General features: G+C 31.4%; 6 protein-coding genes across 6 annotated transcripts; 3 read left to right on the top strand and 3 right to left on the bottom strand.

The window, feature by feature from the left end:
* Nucleotides 1-997: 997 nt before the first annotated feature.
* Nucleotides 998-9132, bottom strand: LOC125056391 (plasmanylethanolamine desaturase). Its single transcript, XM_047659446.1, has 4 exons — nt 8523-9132; nt 7849-8054; nt 7025-7243; nt 998-4656 (listed from the first exon to the last, which is right to left on the bottom strand). The coding sequence occupies exons 1-4, from the start codon at nt 8773-8775 to the stop codon at nt 4396-4398; spliced, it is 939 nt and encodes a 312-aa protein (XP_047515402.1). The 5' UTR covers nt 8776-9132; the 3' UTR covers nt 998-4395.
* A 908-nt stretch (nt 9133-10040) lies between these two features.
* Nucleotides 10041-12531, top strand: LOC125056390. The gene is made up of 2 exons (XM_047659445.1): nt 10041-10382; nt 10847-12531. The coding sequence occupies exon 2, from the start codon at nt 10854-10856 to the stop codon at nt 12399-12401; it is 1548 nt and encodes a 515-aa protein (XP_047515401.1). The 5' UTR covers nt 10041-10382; nt 10847-10853; the 3' UTR covers nt 12402-12531.
* Nucleotides 12521-13617, bottom strand: LOC125056392 (N-terminal Xaa-Pro-Lys N-methyltransferase 1-like). Its single transcript, XM_047659447.1, has 2 exons — nt 12929-13617; nt 12521-12858 (listed from the first exon to the last, which is right to left on the bottom strand). The coding sequence occupies exons 1-2, from the start codon at nt 13390-13392 to the stop codon at nt 12618-12620; spliced, it is 705 nt and encodes a 234-aa protein (XP_047515403.1). The 5' UTR covers nt 13393-13617; the 3' UTR covers nt 12521-12617.
* A 1788-nt stretch (nt 13618-15405) lies between these two features.
* Nucleotides 15406-16587, top strand: LOC125056647 (60S ribosomal protein L35). Its single transcript, XM_047659866.1, has 3 exons — nt 15406-15538; nt 15833-15969; nt 16337-16587. Exons 1-3 carry the CDS (start codon nt 15536-15538, stop codon nt 16566-16568), a joined length of 372 nt encoding a protein of 123 aa, XP_047515822.1. The 5' UTR covers nt 15406-15535; the 3' UTR covers nt 16569-16587.
* A 1488-nt stretch (nt 16588-18075) lies between these two features.
* Nucleotides 18076-19822, bottom strand: LOC125056714 (GDP-fucose protein O-fucosyltransferase 1). The gene is made up of 4 exons (XM_047659991.1): nt 19576-19822; nt 18957-19409; nt 18593-18878; nt 18076-18475 (listed from the first exon to the last, which is right to left on the bottom strand). The coding sequence occupies exons 1-4, from the start codon at nt 19685-19687 to the stop codon at nt 18175-18177; spliced, it is 1152 nt and encodes a 383-aa protein (XP_047515947.1). The 5' UTR covers nt 19688-19822; the 3' UTR covers nt 18076-18174.
* A 943-nt stretch (nt 19823-20765) lies between these two features.
* Nucleotides 20766-22965, top strand: LOC125056470 (WD repeat-containing protein 55 homolog). The gene is made up of 5 exons (XM_047659578.1): nt 20766-20963; nt 21030-21340; nt 21784-21901; nt 22024-22192; nt 22398-22965. Exons 1-5 carry the CDS (start codon nt 20846-20848, stop codon nt 22894-22896), a joined length of 1215 nt encoding a protein of 404 aa, XP_047515534.1. The 5' UTR covers nt 20766-20845; the 3' UTR covers nt 22897-22965.
* Nucleotides 22966-23471: the final 506 nt, after the last annotated feature.

Here is a 23471-nt window from a genome sequence, read left to right on the forward strand (position 1 = left end):
TTGAAGATTGTCTAAAGTATTAATAACCTGTGTTATTGCCGTACAGATAAAAGTCACCGGAAAATGACTCTTTTCTGAGGAAAGTAATTTACCCCATACACCTATGTGTTCCACAAAAAATGTACGGCATGCTGGAAAATGTTATCTATTTGTGAAGTACTCTCAAGATCATTTAATTTTAAGTTGTTTCATATCATCATCACCTATATGCTAATCAGACATATGTTGCGACCCTTGGCTTTCGACCGCTCCGCTGGGAATATGTACGGCGTTTACGGGTAAAGTATCTCTATATGTGTCCAAAAGGAATCACACAAATGCCGTACAGTAATAAATGACCTATATTGCTTCTGCAACTGTCGTCGAATTAAAAATTTGCACCGACTTCCGGCACCATCACTTTTGTACGGCACTAGGTTTTTCGACATTTATTTTTAATCATCTATACACTTATAACAAAGCCGTACATTAATAATTAGTCGAAATTCCCCCATTGTACCTGAGAAAGTCCATTCACTCACGTACTCACATGTACCGCTCAGAAATGACGGCATAGTGCTCAGAGCTATTTTCAGATATAGTAACAGCCTTCTAAGCGTAATTCAGGTTGGGTCATTTCACAGGTATTTTTTGTTCATGGGCTTGTGGTCTATTAGTGAATTCCATTGCGCAATATAAATCATTGCACTTATTAATACGATATGAGCCGTGCTATTTTTCCTTACAAACGTATTTTCCGATTTCTTCCCCATTAAAGTATGTGTAGTTATTTTATTTTGCCAATAAACATATCACGTAAAACATTATTTTTATGATTATAAAGCGACTAATATCGCAAAAAGAGGCTAAAACTGATAACTATGTAAACGAAATAACGTAGCGGCGCAATTTTTCGTGGATTTCATTTTTATCTACGTTCAAGCTGTAGATCTGACCCTTTTTTGCTCAGCAGAGTAGGTAAAATACGGTAAAGGCGAGGTATTAAAAAAACAAAGACTGTTTTAAATGAAATTTTATTATTTAAATTTGAATGCTGTGAAATATTTTAATACGCTATGTTAATGGGACCTTATGTAAGGCACTTAAAAGGTTTCCTAACGCACAAAAAAATTTCTGTAACATTTCAAATAGATATTGGTGCTAGTTCGTAAAAAAACATTTTAAACCAAATTTAAATTAGTAGTAAGTTAAAGAAATGTCATAAAATATAAGTAGACAATTTTATATAATTTTACTGTTAACCGCATTAAGCTAAAAAATATTTGAAACACTCTTAAAACACCAAGTTATAAATAAAGCACATTTAACCTACATCAAATTAAAATGTATCTACATTACCTAATGCATTCAGCATAAAGATTTTGAGTTGTATTAGAAATAGCACCAATGCCCAATAAATGTTTAGAAATTTTCAGCCAAATTAATTGTACTTAAATTTAGGGTAAAGCTCCTTAAATAATAATAAAGTTGCAAAATATGTGAAATATACGTTCTAAGTGTTTAAAAAATTTACTTTTATAACCACTATTTGTACATTATTAGCTCAAAATGTCTTCTTACTTTGGAATATCACAGGTATTTTTTTTAATATTTAAATATTCCAAAAAAACATATTTCGTATTACATACGAAAGTACACACGAATTTATATAGAAAAAGTCAAGTCTAAATGTGTTAAAGCCATAACAACCATGTTACCATAATATATTTAGCAGATTCAAGAAAATATTGCACAACCTTTAAAAAATACATGCATTATATTTTCAATCTCACAAATTTAATTAATGTATAAAGTAGTTAACACCGTAACATCTGTAGCATTACCTACAATGAGTTCGACAAGAATGAAACATTAACGACTGCCTGAATAAAACATTTTTATGAAAAATCTTTGATCTACGCGTAACACCAGATAACTAGGGAGCTGGCGAGCATTTAGTACATGATTTGCTCGTATTTCGTATTGATAGGAATTAAAGTTCAGACCAATACGACATTTTTTTTAATGAATTAAGGTTGCCGCGTTTTTAAGCTACAGTGATTTAAATCTGTAATAAAAATAGATACTAAATAATTTGCTCGTGTCTGCCTCTGGGGTTAATGGTCAATACCATTTAGATAACGAAGAAAATCTATATATATAGACATCCAGGTGTATTATTATAGAAGGTACATGTAAAAATGTAAACAAAAAAAGCACTACTAAATCATTTACTCGTAGCTGTAATTGGGTCTATTCGATTTAATGAAACCCCCCCTAAATCAAAAATTGACAGACATTTTACTTACTGACTTTAACTATTACAGTTAATTGAAGTCCGCGAATCTGAGGAAAAGTATTATGGCTAATTAATGAGATTATACATAGTATGACCATTTTTTTGATGTTTTGAAATTTTTATTGATCTGCGAACATAATATGAATTTCGAACCGAAAAAAAAACCATGAAAAAGTAATAAATAACATTTAAAAAAAATCAAGTGGTCTCCTTTCGGAATATCAGTGGTGATTTATGTTTTTTTAATAAACAATATAAAAAAACAGTCAAAGAGGCTGACACGAGCAAATTATATATGTAGCACACTTTTTTTGTCGACACTATTAAAGCGCTCTTAATAGAAAACGCAGCGCTACGGTGGTGGCAGACTTTTTTCTGCGGTCGTTCGCAGGGTTTAAAACGAATTCTGCTGGATTGCCAAGCGTGCATTTCATATATTTCTTTAAATTATAAAAAAAATCATAACTTGAAAAGTCCTAGGTGTCTGCTTTTTTTCATTTTGACAAAGATTCTAAACATCAGCCTTAAAAGCAGACGCAAGCAAATGATTTAGTATATTACGTCAGACGATGTCCTTAATATTCCTTATCGTATAAATATCGCTATTAAAAAAGTCTGCCACATGAGCAAATCATATCGATATTTTTCTCGCAAGCGCCCTAATATACATATTTAATAATTAACATACCCTTTCCAATGAAATGCATTATATTTTAATAGTCCTTCAAATCAAATCCAATCAATTTATAAACAATAAATAAGTCTAATTGCACAGGTTTAGCTAAATTACTCATCACTCTTTATAATAGCGTGAAAACATTTTCAACTTTAGTTAAAAAATCTACAAGTCGGTTCGTAAAATTTTTAAAAGGCAATGTTTGGTTTTTGTTTGGTAGTGGATTTTTAGTGTTCAGGATAGAAATGTAACGGTTTTTACAAATATCGCCCGTAAATACATAGTCTGGGTAGTAGTTACTAGATTATTTCATAGATAAAAATAATAATTGACAAGAACGTAAATTGCCTTGTCGCAGTTGGCATCTTAAAAAAGCCTTTTTTTAATTATACCGAAGATTAATTGATCTTTTGTTAATAAACTTAGACAATATAAAAGAAATAGTGTTTCAACGCTTGTGTGTACGTGTATGACCTAATATTATGAGTGATTTAATAAATATTTATTCTTACATATGTCCAATTAATAAATAAGGGAAATTAACTTAATACAAATTCCGAAACTAATTGATAAACAACACTGTCCAATAAAACAAAATCTCGGTTGGATGTCCAAAAAACATTAATATTTGGTTGAATGAATTTGTTTGGCATCTAATAATTAAAAAAAAAAAATGAGTTTAGTTGAGTTGTCAGATGCAGAGTAAATGTTGTTGACTAAATGTTTCAGGCTTGTGTTACTTTTTTGTAGTTTTAACTTAGAGCAGTTATTTTTACAATTGTTTTGAAACATTTGTGAAAGTATAACTATAATAAGCCAATAAATAGATTTTTAGAATTATAGTTATTAATGTTGAACTTGATAATAAAAATAATTTTTACTTATGAATTCTATAATAAACTGACACTTAAAATTAATGCCTTAAAAAGTTTTCTTTGGTTCTGGGAGTAGTGTAGTTAAGATAAAGTATCCTCTAGGTAAAATATCACCAAATATTGTCCAACAGTATTTACAACACCTATTGAAGCATTAGGCATCGACCGTTTGTCCACCTTTACCGGGTTTCCAAAACGAATTGGCAAACAGCGTCGTAATATAATCAAAATTTCGATTGAATTTTGAAAATTGTCTTATAAAACAAACATCAAAAAAATTAATTCATCGAAAATGTGAGATATTTGACTTAGAGTTTTCTAAATTTATAATCAAGAAAATTTTAATACACATACTGGGAACTTAATTCCAGATAGTCTAACCGGGCAAGTCTTTTTTCTCTTACAAAACCCTTTAATAGTTTAATAGATTTAAGAAAAAATACAATTTTGCGTGTAAAATTAGGCGTTAATTTTAGTATTGCTGCTGTAAATAACGTGTTATTAAACTTACATTATAAAATTGTTAGAAAATCATTTTAGCCTAGCTAAAGACTGACAGACTATTTTTAGGAACGTTTTTGGGCCCACTTCAGATCATCAGCTCTGGGCTTACAGCCTGTTAAAGCTTCGATAATATTTTCTAGAATGTACCAGAAGTGTAATTTCTCAAGAGGCCAATTCAACCAACCGGTTGTAATGCAAAAGTAAGTCTCGTGCGGCGCGACGTGGTGGATTCTGTGATGGCGACGTGGCAACACTATATGCCACTCTTGCAAACACACCACCCACGCTGGTAATCCAAAATAAGTGTGTGACCATTTGTGGATCTGGAATGTTAATATTACTATAATTCTTTGATTTTATCAAGGAAATTGAAATACCTGATTATTAACAGGTGACACAGGGGCTTGAGACGAAATTACTTTTCGACCGGCGTGACCCACATCGGCAAACAAACTGGTATGGAAATGTCACGTGATAAGGTGCGAACTAATGTCATTACAAATTCGTTAATTAGTTAGTGGGACGCTCAGCACCCGGTGGTGGACGCACAGGCTGCCCTTAGTGTTTGGGAGGAGGAGAGGGCAATTCTGCGCTCTATGAATACCAACATCAGTCAGTTATTCATCGATCTCAGTGATTACTAACAGACGCACCATCTTCCACACTCGCCGTGGACTTACGAAATTTTAGGGGGCTCAATTCCAAAATCCGCGCTGTCAACTACCATTTAGAGTCTGCGAAGCCAGTATTGTTCTTTCTGACTGAGACTCAGATATTCTCCCCGACTGATACTTCCTATATCTATATATCCGCAAAAATCTATCTTGCTTGGAAATTTATAGGTCGAGCGGGCCTGATAACATTCCCCCAAGTGTGCTGCGTACTTGTGCTTGGCTCGTGCTCGGCTGATCCCTAAAAAAGGTGATCGCTCGGATCCATCCAACTATCGCCCAATAGCTATAACCTCCAAAATAATGAAAATAATTATTAACGGCCAGCTCCTGACATATCTGGAGGGTCACCAGATGAATAGCGATTGTCAGTACGGTATTCCTCGTGGTCAAACTCAAAATATCTTTATGCATATAGGTAAACAAGTACACTTATGAACGTTAAAAAGAAGTTAAATTAATTGTAAATTTACATTTACTACCAGTTCGCAAGTCAAGGGCGTAGAGCGGGTAAGAAGAACTGGCAAGAAACTTTCCGCCACTGTTTTTAGTCGCCAAGTATTGAGTCACACAAATTGTTTGAACTGGAGCAAATTAATCCCAAAGATTAGGTTCATTTAAGTATTCGTCAAATTTATAAAAAGCATTTATTGATTAATTTACGTTTATGAGGGCTTTGAATTTATTTAGTGATAATTCTCTAATTTCCCTTGGGAGGTTGTTGTAAAAACGAATACAATTTCCATATAAGGAGTGGTTTATCTTCTGGAGCCTTTTTGGTCGTTTCTATTTCGCGTATTATACTGGTGAAAGTCACCATTTGTTTTAAAATCGTTTTTTTTGTAGGTACCTACAACAAGGCTTCGAGAATATATTGACCAGATAGTGTCATAATATTTAATTCCTTAAACTTATTCCGTACCGACTCCTTCGGAGAAACACAACAAATACCCCGAATAGCCCGCTTCTGCAGCACAAATATGGATTGAACCACTGCACTCTGCAGCAGCACCCCACATAATACGAATACACACGACGACAACGCTGACGACGATACGACATAACGCTGTGAAAGTAGCGATGATACACAATTTTAACCGTATCCTTATTAGTGTAACTGTCGGATTTTCTTTACTGCATATGGGAGCGTTCAAGTATTACGTAACGAATTTGGGGGAGGGTCGTCCTTTTGTAAAACGTTACGATGCGGAGCGGGGAATGAATTACGCGTTATTGTTAATGATATTTTTGACTTTCGAAAATATTATTAACAATAACAATACCAAATAACAATAAAAATACGATAACTTCTTTTTGAAAGATCTCTATGTGTGGGCCCCACTGGAGTTTACTATCTATTGTTATGCCTAGAAAAACAGTTTTGTCAACAAAGTTAACACTGCCCTTAATTTTCAGGTAACCAATATCTCGCTTAACGCTAGTAGTTATAAATCTAATACATTTTGTTTTATTCTCATTAAGCAGTAAATTATTTACATTAAACCAGTTAACTATACTCTGTCGCTGGGCTGGTGACTTTCTTGTATACGTTTCACATTGATGGGCAGAGACAATTGAGTCCAAGGGAGAAGCGCTAGCGGTTCTCCCGCTTTCTCGCGCTTCGATCGGGTGTGGCATAAAGCGCTACCTTGTACGGCATTTGCCACGCGGAGTGTTTAGAGGATTGTTTGGATTAACACCTGTAGCTGTGTTTTCTCATCGGACGTCAAGGTAGAACCTGTAATGCCACCCGTATCACCTTGACATCCGTCGTACCACAACTGAGCGTTTTTAAGGCAGTTTTTGCCGCACACCACCACTATATGCAGCAGCCCACTAAAGTATTTCCAAAGTAATTCGATTTAGGGTTCTTCAAGAAAAGAGTGTACCAATTCATAAAAGGCTAGCAACGCACTTGCGAGCCTTCTGGCAATGTGTCCATTGACGGCAGTATCACTCTAGAGAGCAGGAGGCTCTTTAACCCCAGAATGTTAATAACCAATACTACAATTTTTTTTACCTGATTTGTCATTGCCACAAATATACAGCACAAATACCAGTATGATATCCAATGGAATTTCTCGTTAATTTCATTAACATCATATGTCGCTAGCTGCCATACTATTCTGGCTAAAACTGGTATTGTAATTGCAAAATTGTCACCATTTGTTTCAATAAAATCATGTCTTGTTATTGAAGTTGGATCAATGTGGTGTTCACGAAAAGGGCGTAAAAAATTCTGTAAATTATTAAATAAAGTTATATTAGTATTACAGCAGCTAAAAATCTGATACCTTCAATAGCACAAATATTATCTAATTTAATTTTAATAGGCAAATGAGCAGGCAAATGAGGCTCGTTGTTAAGTGATCCGCCGCCTGTGGATATTCTCAATGCTAGAGGGCTTGTAAGTGTGTTGTTGGCTGACCTAAACTATGTCCTAAATCCAACAACCACATATATTTTGATTCAAAATAGTGAACTTTAAGATATTTTTAAGATTACACTTGTTTCTTCAAAAAAATTAGTTATGGTAACTTCGTACAGGCTGAAAAAATGTTAGTGAGCAACATGCAGACTCATCAAACTATAGTTAAGCCACTACTTACAAAATGAAAAACATCTTAAGTATTTACTATAAATGTTGTTGTACAACATAACACTACTACTGCAATAAACCAATTCAAACAAGGTAAAAATTAAATGTATTATTGTATACATGTTCTTTTTTAATATAATTTTTCAAATGTTAATGCCAAAAGCAATGTGCATAGCCAAAGCTTTTAGTATTGATTAAGCCTCAAGAAATTCACAATAAACAAGCTTGGTGAGTTGTTATATTACCTTGCCTATTAAAGGTAGGTCTACCGCACCCCATGTATCAGCAGCCCAATGTACAAATCCTGATAGAAAATCTGCTGTTAGAACACCAGCAATTGCCGCAAGCAATAAAAACACATCAGGACGAATATATTTAGCCATTAAGAGCCCTGCTGTCACACATAATGTGCAACACAGTACCACACATACCAATTCTTGTAATCTCTTTCCTTAAACCAAAATAATAAATAAACAAGCTGTGTTTTAGTATTTTGTAGAAGTGATATAGTAATGGTTCATTTTACAGTTTTAAAAAAAATATTCTTAATTTACTACAAATCTTCAGAGTACAAGTATTTATTAATGGTTTAAACAGCTATTTTTAAGTATTTAAATGATTTTATTATTCAGTGTCATTTGTATGGGGTTGCTTTTTAATACTATGTTTAATTGTGTTATTGATTTATTATTGAAACATATTAATGGTTGATATTAGAAACATATAAGCTTCTCTGCATTATAATTGTAAATACAAGTTGTTAATAAAACAAAACTAAAACTACACCAACTACAGGATTTCAAAATTACACTATTATTTCCTATTTCTGACTTCACATGCAGTCCTTCAACCAGTCATGCAAGTGTAATGAAGTAAAAAATTATTACTAAAACTTGCAACAACTTTAAGACCAAGATACCTGGACTGTACAGTTCAGCGAGTTCTTGTGCCCCTCGATGTCTTGGTCCCCATCGAGGCTCAGATCCCACTTCATTCGGTAATTGAGTATTCGCGTTTGGGTCGTCTTCGTACATTGAATGCTCAAGGATATCTCTTTCAGTTTTAACCGGAGCTAGCAATGTGGACGCCATTGTACTAGCGTAATCGAAATGGTCACAACTATTTACACCATCTCTATTTGAACACGGAGGCAAAGGTAATGGTAAAGTCATGCTTAGAGACAGTAATTACTATATTGTGAAACACGACAAGATACGGTAAACGTTAAAAGCTTTTAAACAAGTAAAAGCAGCTAATTAACTTTCGATCCCTTTTTGGTCACAAATTTTATTAACTATTAATTTTATGAAAATAAGTTTTTTTTATCATGTTGAATGTTGATAAAATTAAGAATTTACTGACAGAGGCAGATACAGAATTGACAAATGAAATCTACGGACAATGGTTAAATTAATGACAGCACAGACTACTCAATCACAGACTAGATAGAGACATTATACGTGTGTTATTATAATATTATACAATGTTAAATAAAAAGTAATAATACGATACATTCTCCTTGTAAATAAAATACTGTCGCATAGCCCAGGCATTAAATATAATAATAAAAAAGCAATAAATTATCTTTATTTTAAAAAAATAGAAGTCTTTTGTTTTTCTCGTGTTTGGAATATTTTCTTAGTTAACTAATAACATATATTAAGCATTAAAAATAAATTATGACAAATTAATTATTTTAATTGTTTTATTTATTCCTTTTAACTAATAAAATATTTTATTTATTGGCTGAAAAAAAAAACAACTATGCTTAAAGTTATGCAGCTATTGCACAATTGGTTAGAAGGCTTCCGTCTTCCATTCTTCCGATTTGTCATTATTTCTGGTGTGTAACAGATCAGCTCGAAGAGATTACATGAAGGGCAGGACGGAAGCTTCCCGTTGTGAGTCAAGCGACATAGATATACTCTTATACATACATGAAATTCAAACACACATTTTATATAAATCAAATACATATAGACATAACAGACACAGGAGCAATGCACAACCATCATTAAATACATGGATTTTTTTTATTAACTTGAGTAGTATTGTCAAAAGTAAACTTAAAAAAACAATATTTACTGTATGGGACAGAGAAACCATGAAAAGTTTGGTCCATGATCACTTATTAAAAATATATATTTTATAAATATGTCAAGTCCTCCAACTTCGATTTTGTTCACTTTGGCCGAGGAGTTCAAGTGCACAGACGCTAATTAAAGATTTAAGTTGGCGCCTGGTATATAGTACCGATGACTCCAGAGCTCGTGCTTTACTCGCTCAATGAATAAATATCGCAATACAGCGGGAAATGCTGCCAGGGACCAAACTTTTTAAATTTGTTTTAATTTATTAATTACTTATAGAAAATTATATAATTTGATTGTTATTAGGTATACTATGTAAATTAACAAAAAATATATATAGCATTAGTATTATACAAGTCAAGTAGATGCTTAAATATATTATAAATTCTGTACGCAAAAAGTAAGTCCAAGTATTCAGCAATTCAAACACTTGAAACTTGAGATTGATGGAACTTATGCACTATATAATATATAATGTTATAATAAATTTTCATGCGATCAGACGTCTATATTTTATTTCGGTTAAGATCTGTGTATTTCGCGTAGCCAAGTTTAAAAGCGTCTTCTATAAATATATTCATTACGTCTAGTACGTACCGGATTTTTCGTGTCTTATTTGAGATTCAATTACGAGTAGATACATTCATTTTTAATACTACCTAATAGTTTACTGAATTTAAATAACAAAGGTATGTATATCTTCTATTTATGTGTGAGGGAAAAGCCATGACTTTAAAGTGAACACCAGAAATTGTTCACGTTTGCCCGAAATATTAATATGCAACATTAAAATCGGCAAACTGATGTTCTACTTGTTAGGCCGCAGAAGGAATCTTGGGTAATATTCGTATTGAAAGTCCCGTTAAGCAAGTGCTAGTATTATAAAATAATAAAAGGCAATATGAACTACTTGTGCGACGTAATTATTATCTCCTTAACCACTGGACAGATTATGATGAAATTGAGGACCGAGTTATCAAAAGTTTTATAATCATTAATTATAACTCAACGCTATTTTGTACATATGTGGAATCTAACACAGTAAATAACCAATTGGGAAAATGTGATTCTTAAACATAACTAACGACTTTAAATTTTGCTAGACTACAAATACCTATATACCTACGTCAATTATAACATTTTGTACTTGTAGGTGAACTATGTTTTCAAGTCGATACAAACAACCAAATACTCTACAGCGAATGTCTCTCATTCGACTCGGGAATTGGATCGCTCAGCATGCAGAACTACACATGACTTCAGTAACTATTCAAGCTCAACATAATCCTCAAGAGGCTCAAGCAACTTTAGCAAATAAGGTCGATCACATTCGAATGTACTTAGATTTTCATGTACCGTGGATGTTACACGATCAACTTGTTAATGAAGCAATAAATTCCCTCGATCAACTCTTAGAAAAAACTAAAAATTCTATGGGATTTAGAGCATCAATGTCAACATTTATTGCTAAAATGAATGTTATTGTTAAAATGACGGAGACCCTATTCACAAAAAACCTTACGTACGTCTCTATCGACGTGATACCGAAAATGATACGCACTATATTTTATACAAAATTATACATGCTAACAGGTTTAGTATACCTAAATTTAGGTTCATTATCAGGAGGATGGAAAACAGCAGACATGGAAGCATCTATGATAAAATCAATAAAGGAATTACACGCGCTAAAGTATCTTTATATAAATTATGACTGCACTGACAAAATATTAAAATGTATTGTTGAGAGCTGCACAAAACTAGTGAAATTAGATGTCTCTTGTTCAAAATGTATAACAAATGAAAGTATAGATATAATATGTAAATTGAAGAGGTTAAAAAGTATACAGTTGTATCAAACATTCGTTACCTGGGAAGGTTTTGTAAATCTACAAGAAGGAAGATGTGACGAAGTTGGAAGAGTTTTAGAATTTATACATAAAAATTGCCCAGAAGCATTACCATTTAATTTAAAAATATTTGTAAGTCGATATGCTAACAGTAAACATCTACAACTGGCTGTTGATACATGCCCTAACATATTTAATATGACTGTATTTCATAACACTTTGCAAAGTGATTTATTAGTGCTTATTGGATTGAAAAACCTCTCTAAACTCAAGTTATTATCTTGCGATTTTTATGCAGATCAAATAAAGCAAGTGTTACAAGTAAAGGGTTGCAATTTGTCTTATTTACATTTGGAACATGTGGATCAAATAGACTTGAACGCCTTGATGTACATAAGTCAAATGTGCCCACTATTACATACTTTAACATTTTATAACTGTTCACTTATTCAACATACATCTTTGTATACCAAAAAATTAGACATTTTACCATTTAGGAATTTAAGAAAACTTACTTGTGTATCTGGATTTTCTGATGAGCAATTGTTATTTTTACTGAGTAATTGTATTAATATTGAGTTTATTCAAATAGGCACAGCTGTTCAGTTAACTGATGAATTTATTATGATGTTATTAGAAAAAAATCCTTTAATTTATCTTAAAGAACTAAGAATAATGCAATCAGATTTTCTTACCATTGCATCAATAGAACAAATAATTCAAAATTGCATAAGTTTGGAAATTTTGGTAGAATTAGAAAGCTGGTCCATGTTGTCAGACAGTGACAGAGATTATATAAAAAATTATATAAAAGTCAATAACTACAACATTGATACTGCACCCATAAGATATATATAATTCAAGCTACAAAACCATTAACTATTAATAAAAACTGTGTAAGTGTACATTTCAATTTAGACTTAACATTTTTTGTTTTTGCAAAATAGTTTAGAATTCATGTGTATTAAAATGTTGTCTTCAATATGAACATTATTTCATTTTACCTTTCTTAAAAGTGCAAAGAATCTAAAAACTTTCACATGTTTCCGAATTCATAAAATGCTAATATTTTCCTTATTGATCAGAACTATGATCTTCGTTTGGAATAAGAGCAAACATGTAAACAGGATATATTCCATTTGGGAAATTAGTTTGTTTACATTGTTTAATTCTTTTTAAATTTGCTTTTTTAAATATTGTGATATATTGCTTTAAGCATCTTGTAATTGATGAGTCTGCTTCATCTGGTTCTGTAAAGCCCGATGATGTTACATTTTCTTTAACAATGATTACTCCATTTTTGGTCAAAGATTTTCTGAAAAGTAAGCACTTTTAAGATAGATATTGTTTGAAACAATAGCAAGCAACATTACAATTATACTCACCTGCAAGTAATGAGATAAGACACTAAATCTTCATTTTTTAAATAGCCTAAGACCCATTGATTCCAAATAACATCATACTTTCTTTCTGGCTGAAAATTTTGCAAGCTACTGTTATATAAAGTTCCTACTTTCTTACTATCTGCTCCCACGTAATTCAATAGTTCAGTTAGAAACTTTTTATCTGGTTCAATCACATCTACTTCATTAAAATGGGGCGCTAACAAATGTTTTGTAATTCTACCAATTCCAGCACCACAATCGAGTGCGATTTGTCTTCCAGGACCATTTTCTTGTGAGAAGAGATTATTAAGGAATTGTGTAGAACCAATTATATCCATATTTGATATATATCCAAAACCACCAAGCACTCCATCAACTGTAGCTGGGATTTCAGCCCAGTATTCTAAAGCTTTATCATAATCTATACTCTTGGACATCTTATTGAGTTGGTTAAATAATGTCATACATTTAAAAAGGTAAAATACCTAACTTCTCTTCAGACTACATTCATATAATATTTGAACAGATGGCAGTCTTTCACAATTAAAATATGTTTATAATTAGATATTACTAACAAACAAACATTTTGTTTCTAGTCTCCACAATTAAATATTAATTAATTAATTATTAAGCTGCTACCGGGGTTGCCAACCCCTACAAAATGTTCCCCCTAGGCCTAGGACCAACTTCAAATACCTCTAAATGTCGATCAAAAACCCCTAGTTTTTGTTGTACACTTGGTTTGAGAGGTAATTTCAAATATGAATTAAAAATACGTTGAAGTAGTAAAAAAAGAAAAAGGGTGCGTGTACTTATGTACACGCGTAAGAAGTTATACTTCTTTGGCATTATTAAAAATAGTTTTTGATTGCATGCAAATAATTAATAACAATTAATAATCAAAGATAGGAAAAGGAGTCATTTGAAAAATTAAACAAATAAATATTTATTGTTATTCTCCTACATTAAGTGTAACATAAATTCTATTATTATTCGAATGTTGTTTTTAAATTATGTCCAATGCTGTAGCATCTTTCGTGGGCAACTTCATTCTGTTAATTTTGTGTAACGGTGCGCGCGCATCGTAAAATTTCACTCTCATCAATTTTTCATAACGCGTCTACAGAAGTTTAACTTCAAAAATAGCTGTTGTATTTATGCGAGTACATTTTACATATTTATATATGTTCTTTTCATACATTATTTTTAAAGCTTTTTGTACTTTTTCTTTTTTTTAATATCTGTTCTGTTACAGTTAAATGAGACAGAATTAAAGTAAAATGAATTGCTTCTTCGTTCTTTTTTCCTTCAATCGATATCCAGGCCTGGATATCGCGCTGCGTTTTACTGTTGCTGATATTTTTGAAATCGTACATATTGACGTTAAATGATTTGACCACACGGTCAGAACTCAGAAGGAACAAATTTGACACATTAAATTATTGTTTTTCGATATTTAAGCTATAGCCAGGCTTGGAGTTTATATTTGGTTTAGTTAGTTGATTGCGATCGAAGCTTAAGTTAAATTTTATAGAATCGTGTCTGTAGAGAAATAAAACTCATGAATAAAGTATCCCCTTTAATAAATTTACCTCTTAAAAACACCCTGGACATCTTGATTACCCCTAAATTTGGGGGGGAAACTCCCAAGTTGGCAGCACTGGCTGCTACATCAGCTAGATTTTTTTTAATTTGATGGCCTGTGGGCTTAGTCAAGATGCCTTAATGTGTAAGTGTATGTATAAAGTCGAAAACTTAATTTGTATGAAAATGACGATTCGTGTCGATAAATTTTCATACAAATTTAGTTTTCATACAAAGCCCCCTGCTGTTCGTAGCTAAATATAATAAAAATCCACACATAGAAAACGAAATTGAAGAAAATTACTTACCAATAAATTCATCAACTACAAACCAAGAACCAAGATACATCACATCATCATTATGCGGTAAATAACATAGATGAAAATATAACATCATCAGTAAGTCGCTAATCTACCTGATGAAAATGACGACCTTGAATATTGGCATGGTACTATTAAGGCTGAAAAAAAAACACATGTAAAAATTTTAACTACATGGAAAGTAGAAAAGAAAACCAACAACATCAAAGAAGAAGATTATATTTTAAAGAACAAAGTAGGTCCTAATAATCAAATAAATCGAAAAGCTAGATTAGTTGCTCGAGGATTTACTCAACGTCCAGGAATTTGATCATTTTTTTCCCGGAAGTGTAAAGCGCATAAAAATTGTGAGAACAACAGTCCCCTTCCATACACAAATCTAATAGGAACTCTCGTGTACCTTGCAATAGCCACAAGACCAGACATACTATTTGCCGTTAGTCATTTGTGTCTATTTAGTGACTGTTACGGAAGCTAAAGCTCTTCTACTCCACATTAAAACACTCTGCTTTAAGCGTGATATCTAAATACAAACTAGTTTATCCTTTATTGTCTACAGACAGATTCGTTATCTGTCAAATTACTTCTTTCATGTTAATTGTCAAAACTATCGATTTGAATTTTGACGTTTCTTGTACGGCCGGTGGCCAGTTAAGTTTTGACATTTCTTTTGTGTCAAAACATTGTGGCTTAAAGTCTCAAAATGGTTAGCGTTAGAAATTTTTAATCTAAAATTTATCATATAATCATTAAATGTATTTAGTGTATCCAAAATATAATTAATTTCTCTTAAAATATGAGTTTTAGTTTTGGGAATATTATTAGGGAATGTTTTCATGGTATTTAGTAGCAGTGCGTTGTTGCAGCTTACCATATTCTCGTGAATGATCCATATTATTATATGAATAATCGTATTATAAATAATGACGTATAACTTATTTAGTCCAGATGTTAAGTTATTGTGTCGATTTAATTTTAACCCAAAATTGTCTTATTTTAGGGGAAAGTTAAGTGTTCTGAACTTCGTACGAAGGATAAGAAGGAGCTCTTCAAACAACTTGAAGAGTTAAAGACAGAATTAACAAATCTTCGAGTTGCTAAAGTCACTGGTGGTGTAGCCTCAAAACTGTCCAAAATGTAAGTTTCCAGGTTTATACATTATAGTAGACTTGGGCCACTCTTGCCCCCATGTTAATTCGGTCAGAACGATGTCACTTAATCTTTATTTGGTTTTGAAATAATTGCATTCAATGAAACCAAACTTTTTAGCTATATAACATCAGTGTTTCCTATTGTAAGTATAATTTTCAGTATAATGATTGAATAAATGATTTGTTTGGTTTTTGAACACTGCCTATACATTTATACTTATTAGATATACTTATTCTTTAAAGAAACATGAAACATTTAGTACTTGTAACTCATCATTGAATCTAATTGGTATATTATAAGATATTCCACCTCATATATTTACATAAATTATTATGTATTTTCAATCTTTCAGACGTGTTGTACGTAAGGCAATTGCACGAGTTTACATTGTGTACCACCAAAAAATGAAGGTTAATCTTCGTAACCACTATAAGAACAAAAAGTACAAGCCTCTAGACCTTAGGCCCAAGAAGACCCGTGCTATGCGTAAGGCTCTCACAAAACATGAAGCCAAGTTAAAAACAAGGAAAGAAATTAGAAAGAAGTCTCTTTTCCCTCCTAGAGTTTACGCTGTTAAGGCTTAAATAAATATCTTCTAATATATTATGAATTTTATTTTTCTTTAAAATATGACATTTAATTCTCGACTGTAGTATTATTAAACAAATAATATACAGTAGAACCTCGATAAGATAAAGTCCAAGGGAAACACAAAATATTTTATGTTATAGAGGTTTTAAGTTATCAAGGTTCTATGTCAGGTAAAGGTTAATATAGAGGTATGTACATGTTTCTATGTACCCTCCCTCCCATTTTTACTTGAATGCATCAGAAGGATGGAAAATTAAATATGTAATCATATTTATTCACATTACTTACATTACATAAAAATAAAACAACAACTAAAGGTTTAGTCTACTTAAAAAAATCTGTGATTTTCTTTTGTTTTAAAAAATTCACTGTTTCTAAATCGATTTGATTTTCAATGACAAATAGAGAGGAGAATACATTAACACATTAACTTATGATGCAAGTAAGTCGTTGTCACAAAGCTTACCGCCGCAAAGCTTTGAAGAATTTAGATAAAGCAAACAATAGGTAATGTATTGTTTACGTTAACAATACATTAGTAAACACGTGCAAGCAATAAATACCGAAACCATTTGTTTTGACACTCTTATAAAATGACTCATTCACAAACAATTTTATGTTATAGAGGTTGTGGAAACATTTCTTTTAGTTACTGAGGGCCTATACAGAGATTATTTATTATAGAGGTTTCGTATTTTAAGTTATAGAGGTTTTGGGCTCTGATGGGAAGGGAACATAGTATTTTTTGAAGTAACAGAGGTTTTTATGTTACCGAGGTTTACGTTATCGAGGTTCTACTGTACTAACTAAATTATAAATATCAGTAAAAACATATGATAAAAGTACTACTCGCTCACCACTATGAAACCCTAAAACTCGCTTATAATCGAGCTTGCTAGCTTGTTTCCACATTCTAGCCCTACTTATCACACGTCCATCGTTGTCGGTTGAACAACTGCCTAATTATAGTGTAACATTACAAAACAAACATTTTAATCAATGATTGTAGACAATTGACGTGCCCTACGGTTTTATTTTAGTCTAGTCTATGCATATGTTTATAATTCCCACGACTGTATCTATTTTATTATTTTTTGGTTTTTAGTACATTTATCTTAAACATTGCAATGTATGTTTAACATAAAACCGTTTAACTTAAAAAGTTTTTTTACCTATTTTTATTTTCTAGTTTTTAGTTTATATTTTGCATTCTGTTTAATTCATTTAGTGCTTCATTATTGCAAGGTTCCTTGCCCGTTAGTTTATATAAATAAATCAATTCTATAATATAAATATAATATATATTTAATTAATAAAATAGATACAGTTTTTAATATAATGTTATATATATATATATATAATATTTATTTATTTTTATTTTATTTATTTAGTTTATTGTATTGTCTCCAAAATGTATACAAAATTTCAGATTAATCGGTTGACAGGAAGAGGGTGAAATTTGAATTACTAAATTTGACCCAATAAATAAAACAAACGGGGTGAGCTAAATAAAACCGTTTAAAAATATAGGTAAGTCTTAATTCACTTAATAGAGAATTGAGAATAGATTACAAAGGAAGTTTCCATCCACATTATCAGCTATAGTTCATCATGTTTATACTTCTTTCGACTGGGAAAAGACCAAAATTCAGATGGAAGGCCACTGACGTCTCTATCTCGTTTTACAAATGCAGAAAAAGAAGATACACAATTGCCAATAAAATAATTAGCCTTGCCTAAGATAGCTAGATCTAAATGTGGATTACTGTTGTTAAGTTTAGTTAGAGTAACATGAAAGTCCTTTAATGATTTCTTCAACTCTTCTATCATATGATTGGAATCTGATGCAACAAAAACATACTTTATGTCTGGAAACTTTTTTAGTGCCCTCTTGACTTGTCTGAAAGTAAAAGTGAGAATAATGTTAAGAAATAAATTATAAGATTTCACTAAGCATTGTTCATAAACCTTTAAACGTTCATAAATCAAAATGTGCAGTAATACAGTCATAACTTACTTCAACATTTCCCCCTTAGTGGGAAGACACATTGATGATGTCAAGGTTCCTTTCTCATTTTTATAACCAACACATTGAGGTGCTGCAAACAATGTTGGGCTATCTTTGACATGCTCACATGCTCTTACCCAGTCTTGACCATTTCTTAAATGAAGGCCTAAGAAACCACCACCATTCATATTTTCTTTGATGAATAACTTAGCTTTGTCCAATATTTGGACATTCCATTTAAGATATTTTTGCAAATGTACATTTTCTGCCTGAACAGGAAAACTAGCTGGTGCACCTAAAATAAATAAATGTAATTTTTCAAGTGTTTACAAAGGGTTAGAATAAGTTAACAAAGAAAAACATTTTGGTATACCTGTGAAAGCTAACACAGGCCATTCTTGTGGTCTGTACTTAATAATCCACTGTTGTATAATAATTTTGTTATATGCATCATAATTTAAAGGTCCATAAAATTCAGAATCACTAAACTCTATATTAAAAGTGTCCCAAAAGGGCCCAAATGGATTGCCTGACTTTGCATTACAACTTTTTTCATAATCCCCAATTCTAGGAGTGTAGCAAAAGGATATCCTTTTGTCTTGGGGCCAAATGTTTGGTGCAACTTCTTGCATAAAGGTTTCCATTGTCACAATTTTGTTGTAAACAGTTAATGGCTTTGTATCAAAGTAGGTGTCAAAAGGGACTTGAATTGATTTCACTTCTCCATATCTGTATTCCACCCATGGAGGAAGAATTAATGTCCTATTAAGTGCTTTACTAAATGCTAGAGCTCCTAAAAAATGATCAGCTTGGTTTCCAAATCTACCTAAAAAAATATATGTTATTTGAACACAAATAAATTATTTATTAAAACTAAAGTTCACATCAGTAAAAATTTTAATATGACCTATTCAATTGGAGAAAATTTAATTTTTCCATAATAAGGAATAAGAAATGTATCATGAATAATAAATATTCATTTAACAACTTACCCATGCAGGGACAATAGGCAATGTATCCACTTTCATCATAACAATAACTTATATTAAATATGTTTACTAGAATTATTAAGCATTTAATGATATTATTTTGAAAGATACCCATTACGGATATTAAAAGTTTTAAATTTACATTATTTAGTAACTACCTATGTATTCTGCCCTAACTGATTCTCGTTTTAATATTTATTACAATTTTAAAAGTTGTTGAGTGTTGACCCGAACCGTTGCAAGTTGAAACTATTATCTGTGTCCAGTGTCCACTGTCCTGTGAAAAGGATACTGGATAGTGGGTGCGTTTTCCAATTACAGCACTAGAGCGCATTATGCGGCATAATGCTCAACGTTGAATGTTCCAACTACAGCAACGCTTCGCACAATTGAGCACTCTCAAAACTAATGCTCTCGCGTGCTTCTCGCAATAAATACCAAATCAGTGACAGAAAATTGACCAGTGTTTTTCTTTAAGTTGGCATTTATCGAAATTTTCGTTAGTAAATATTATTTAAGGTTGAAAAATTTGTAAGGCTTTCGTTTCGTCATAGATTTTGAAAATAATTAAAGTTATTTCAAACTGCTAAAAAAAATAAATATAAGTATGGATGAAGGTATAAATAGTTACTTTTTTATATTCTACATTTAAAATATGAATACAATTTTATTTTAAAATTCGGATCTGTAAACAAATTTATTTTACAGGATTATACTTTTGTAAACATTGCAATGGTTTTGAAAAAGTATATAATTTTTTGAGAAATCATTTTAAAAAATTACTCAAAACGTAAATGATGTAAACTTCTTACATGAAACTACATATATATTTTACTGTTAATTTAGCTTATATTCTTTAAAGGTTTTTTCTTATTTCAGTAAAAAAATGGTAATGACATAATTTGATTATTAAAATAAGCGTAAAAAGTTTTCAACCAATTATTATTGTTAACCACATTATTTATACACAAACGAGGTTGCTAACTCTATTCAGAACATTTTTTTTTTTCAACACTGACTAACGCACTGTGCTGATTCATTTGAAAACTGATTCACGTTCCAATTAAGCTTCAGCATTATGCGGCATTGTGCGGCACTGAGTCGCATTATGCTCTGTAATTACAGAACAGAACAGAAATAATCTTATTCTGTTATTTCTGTTCTGTAGACTGTAGTGTCCATCATTTTTGAACGATAAAGATATAAATATATCATTTATTTATTGGGATAAAACGTCCGTCTACGGATAAAACATATTTTTTAAAGGACAAATATGACAATGGATTTTAAAGAATTCGATAAAGATGATGATTCAGACAGCGATAGTATGAATTATTCCAGTGATGAATTATCAACAGAAGAGGAGCACGAAGACGATGTATCTTCAAATGGTTAGGATGCAGCGTGCTGTTCATATTCGAATAGTTGTCATTTAAAACTAATATATACAATTTTAGATGAGGCAAAGAACGACGGAGAGGATTCAAATAGTTCCGAAGATGAAGATGAGGTAGTAAGAGCTATTAAAGCTGAAAAAAATAAACCCAGGGATCATCCACCAACTATAAACACAGAGGACTTCATTGTAGATATTTGTTTCCATCCTTGTAGAAATTTAATTGCATTGGCTAATATAGTTGGTGATATTTTGTTATATGAATACAATAATGATGAAACAAAACTAGTTAACTGTTTAGAATTACATATGGAAGCCTGTAGAGATGTAGAGTTTGATAATGAAGGCAGTGTTATGTATTCTACAGCTAAGGTAATTATGCATTGTTTAATCTTATCTCATACATCATGTTATTCTTGTTGAGTTAACAGTTAATTAACAGATTACATCCAGATTTTAATTAGGTAACCAGTTGTCCAATCCAATCTTAAAATAAAATTGCTGCATGCTAATTGAAAACAATTAGTTAATGTATTAAGATTTAAAATTTATATTTTAGTTGCACTGTTCTTTAGATTTTTATATATATATATTAATCTGTAGAGAATTTAATAGATGGCTCTTAGTATAGTGTTGTTTCCTGAATGGCAGTAGAAGATATGATAGGTATTGTATTCTGAGATTGGTTATTTGTTGTAGAGACCTGTGTCACCTGTAGTGTCTACTCAATTTTTTGTGTAGTTTGTACACTAGTGTTATTAATCCCAGTTAATATAATAGTATTTTTTTTAAATATATTGACCATATTATTTTAGGATAAAGTTATTATGGCAACTGATGTTGAAACTGGAAAATTAAAACAATGTTATGAGAAAGCTCATGATGATCCAGTGTATAAGCTGTTTAGTTTGGATGTCAATAAATTTGTTACAGGTAATTTCTTTTTTAATATATGTTAAGTAATGATGACAAATTATTGGAAAATAAAGATATCACAACACAACATTTAATAAATAGTCAAATAACATAATTTTTTTTAATATCTTTGCTTCTAGGAGATGATGCTGGCATAGTGAAACTTTGGGATTTACGTCAAAAAGATCCTATATTCACCTTGAAAATTGGAGAGGATTATATATCTGATATAATAACTAATGAAGCACAAAAGTATTTAGTATGTGCTGGTGGAGATGGAACATTAACATCAATAGATCTTAAAGCAAGGTAATGGGCATTAAAGTGTTTCTTTTTATAACTAAAGAACTATCAGACTAGATATATTCATGATTAATTTTTTTAATATTAATTTCAACTTTGTTATAAATTATTAGATATCTGTTGCTAAAGTATAAGTTTTTTGATATTCTATTGTATTATTAGGCAAATTGTATTATATTCTCTAATAGAATGTTACTTGGAATTTTTTTAGCAAAATTTACACTGCTTCTGAGCAATATGAGGCAGAATTAACATGTCTAGGTTTATTTCGCTCTGAGACAAAATTACTCGTTGGAACATCAGTTGGAAAATTCTATTTATTTAACTGGAAACAATTTGGTTATCATAGTGATGAATATGTTGGACAGAAACATTCAATTCAATGCATGATTCCAATTACCCAAAACATTGTTGTATCATCAGGAGAAGATGGTATAATACGAGCTGCACATATGTTTCCACAAAGGCAACTAGGAATTGTTGGTCAACATACACTTCCAGTAGAGTGCTTGGATATAAGCCATGATGGCCAATATATTGCATCAAGTTCACACAATGATGATATTAAATTTTGGAATATATCTTACTTTGAATCAATTGATTCTCTAATAAATGTTAATGAAAAGCAAAATAAAAGGAAGGATATGAGTAATAATTTGCCCTCAAGTACTGTTAAGAATGCTTCTGATTTTTTTTCAGGATTGTTATGAAATTGTTAGGTGCAGAAACTATTATAAGGCGAATTGGTTTGAAAATAAATACAAAAATTTTTGTATGTTCATAATTCTTTAATTTTTTCTATTAAACTACCATGAAGTACTTATATGATTAGACTATAGTATGTAATGACGAGAAAACATATTTCTTATACGGTATACAGATCGCCAATAAAAATAGTCATTAAATGTGATCAGTCATATATGATCTCACTCTTATACTTCCTGTAATCACACATTTTAAATTTTTCTTTTTCATCAGGTGAATTTCCAACTTGCTGGAAGGATGGATTTATCCTCCCCATTCCTAAACAGGCTAATCCTACAAATTTTCTGATTTTCAACCAATCTCGATTTGGTCTTTACTATCCAAGGTACTTGAACGCCTAATAATACGCATCTAAATGATCTCCTAAACAGAAATTGTGTACTTAATCCACTTCAGTCTGGGTTTCGTCCTGGTCATACCACCATTACTGAGCAGGTCAGAGTCGCCAATGACATTCGCGAAGGCAAGGACCACAAACAACTCATAAGTCTCACTGTTAGATTTCATCAACGCTTTAATT

The sequence above is a fragment of the Pieris napi genome, chromosome 15 (assembly GCF_905475465.1).
Source record: "Pieris napi chromosome 15, ilPieNapi1.2, whole genome shotgun sequence".
Lineage (NCBI taxonomy): Eukaryota > Metazoa > Arthropoda > Insecta > Lepidoptera > Pieridae > Pieris > Pieris napi.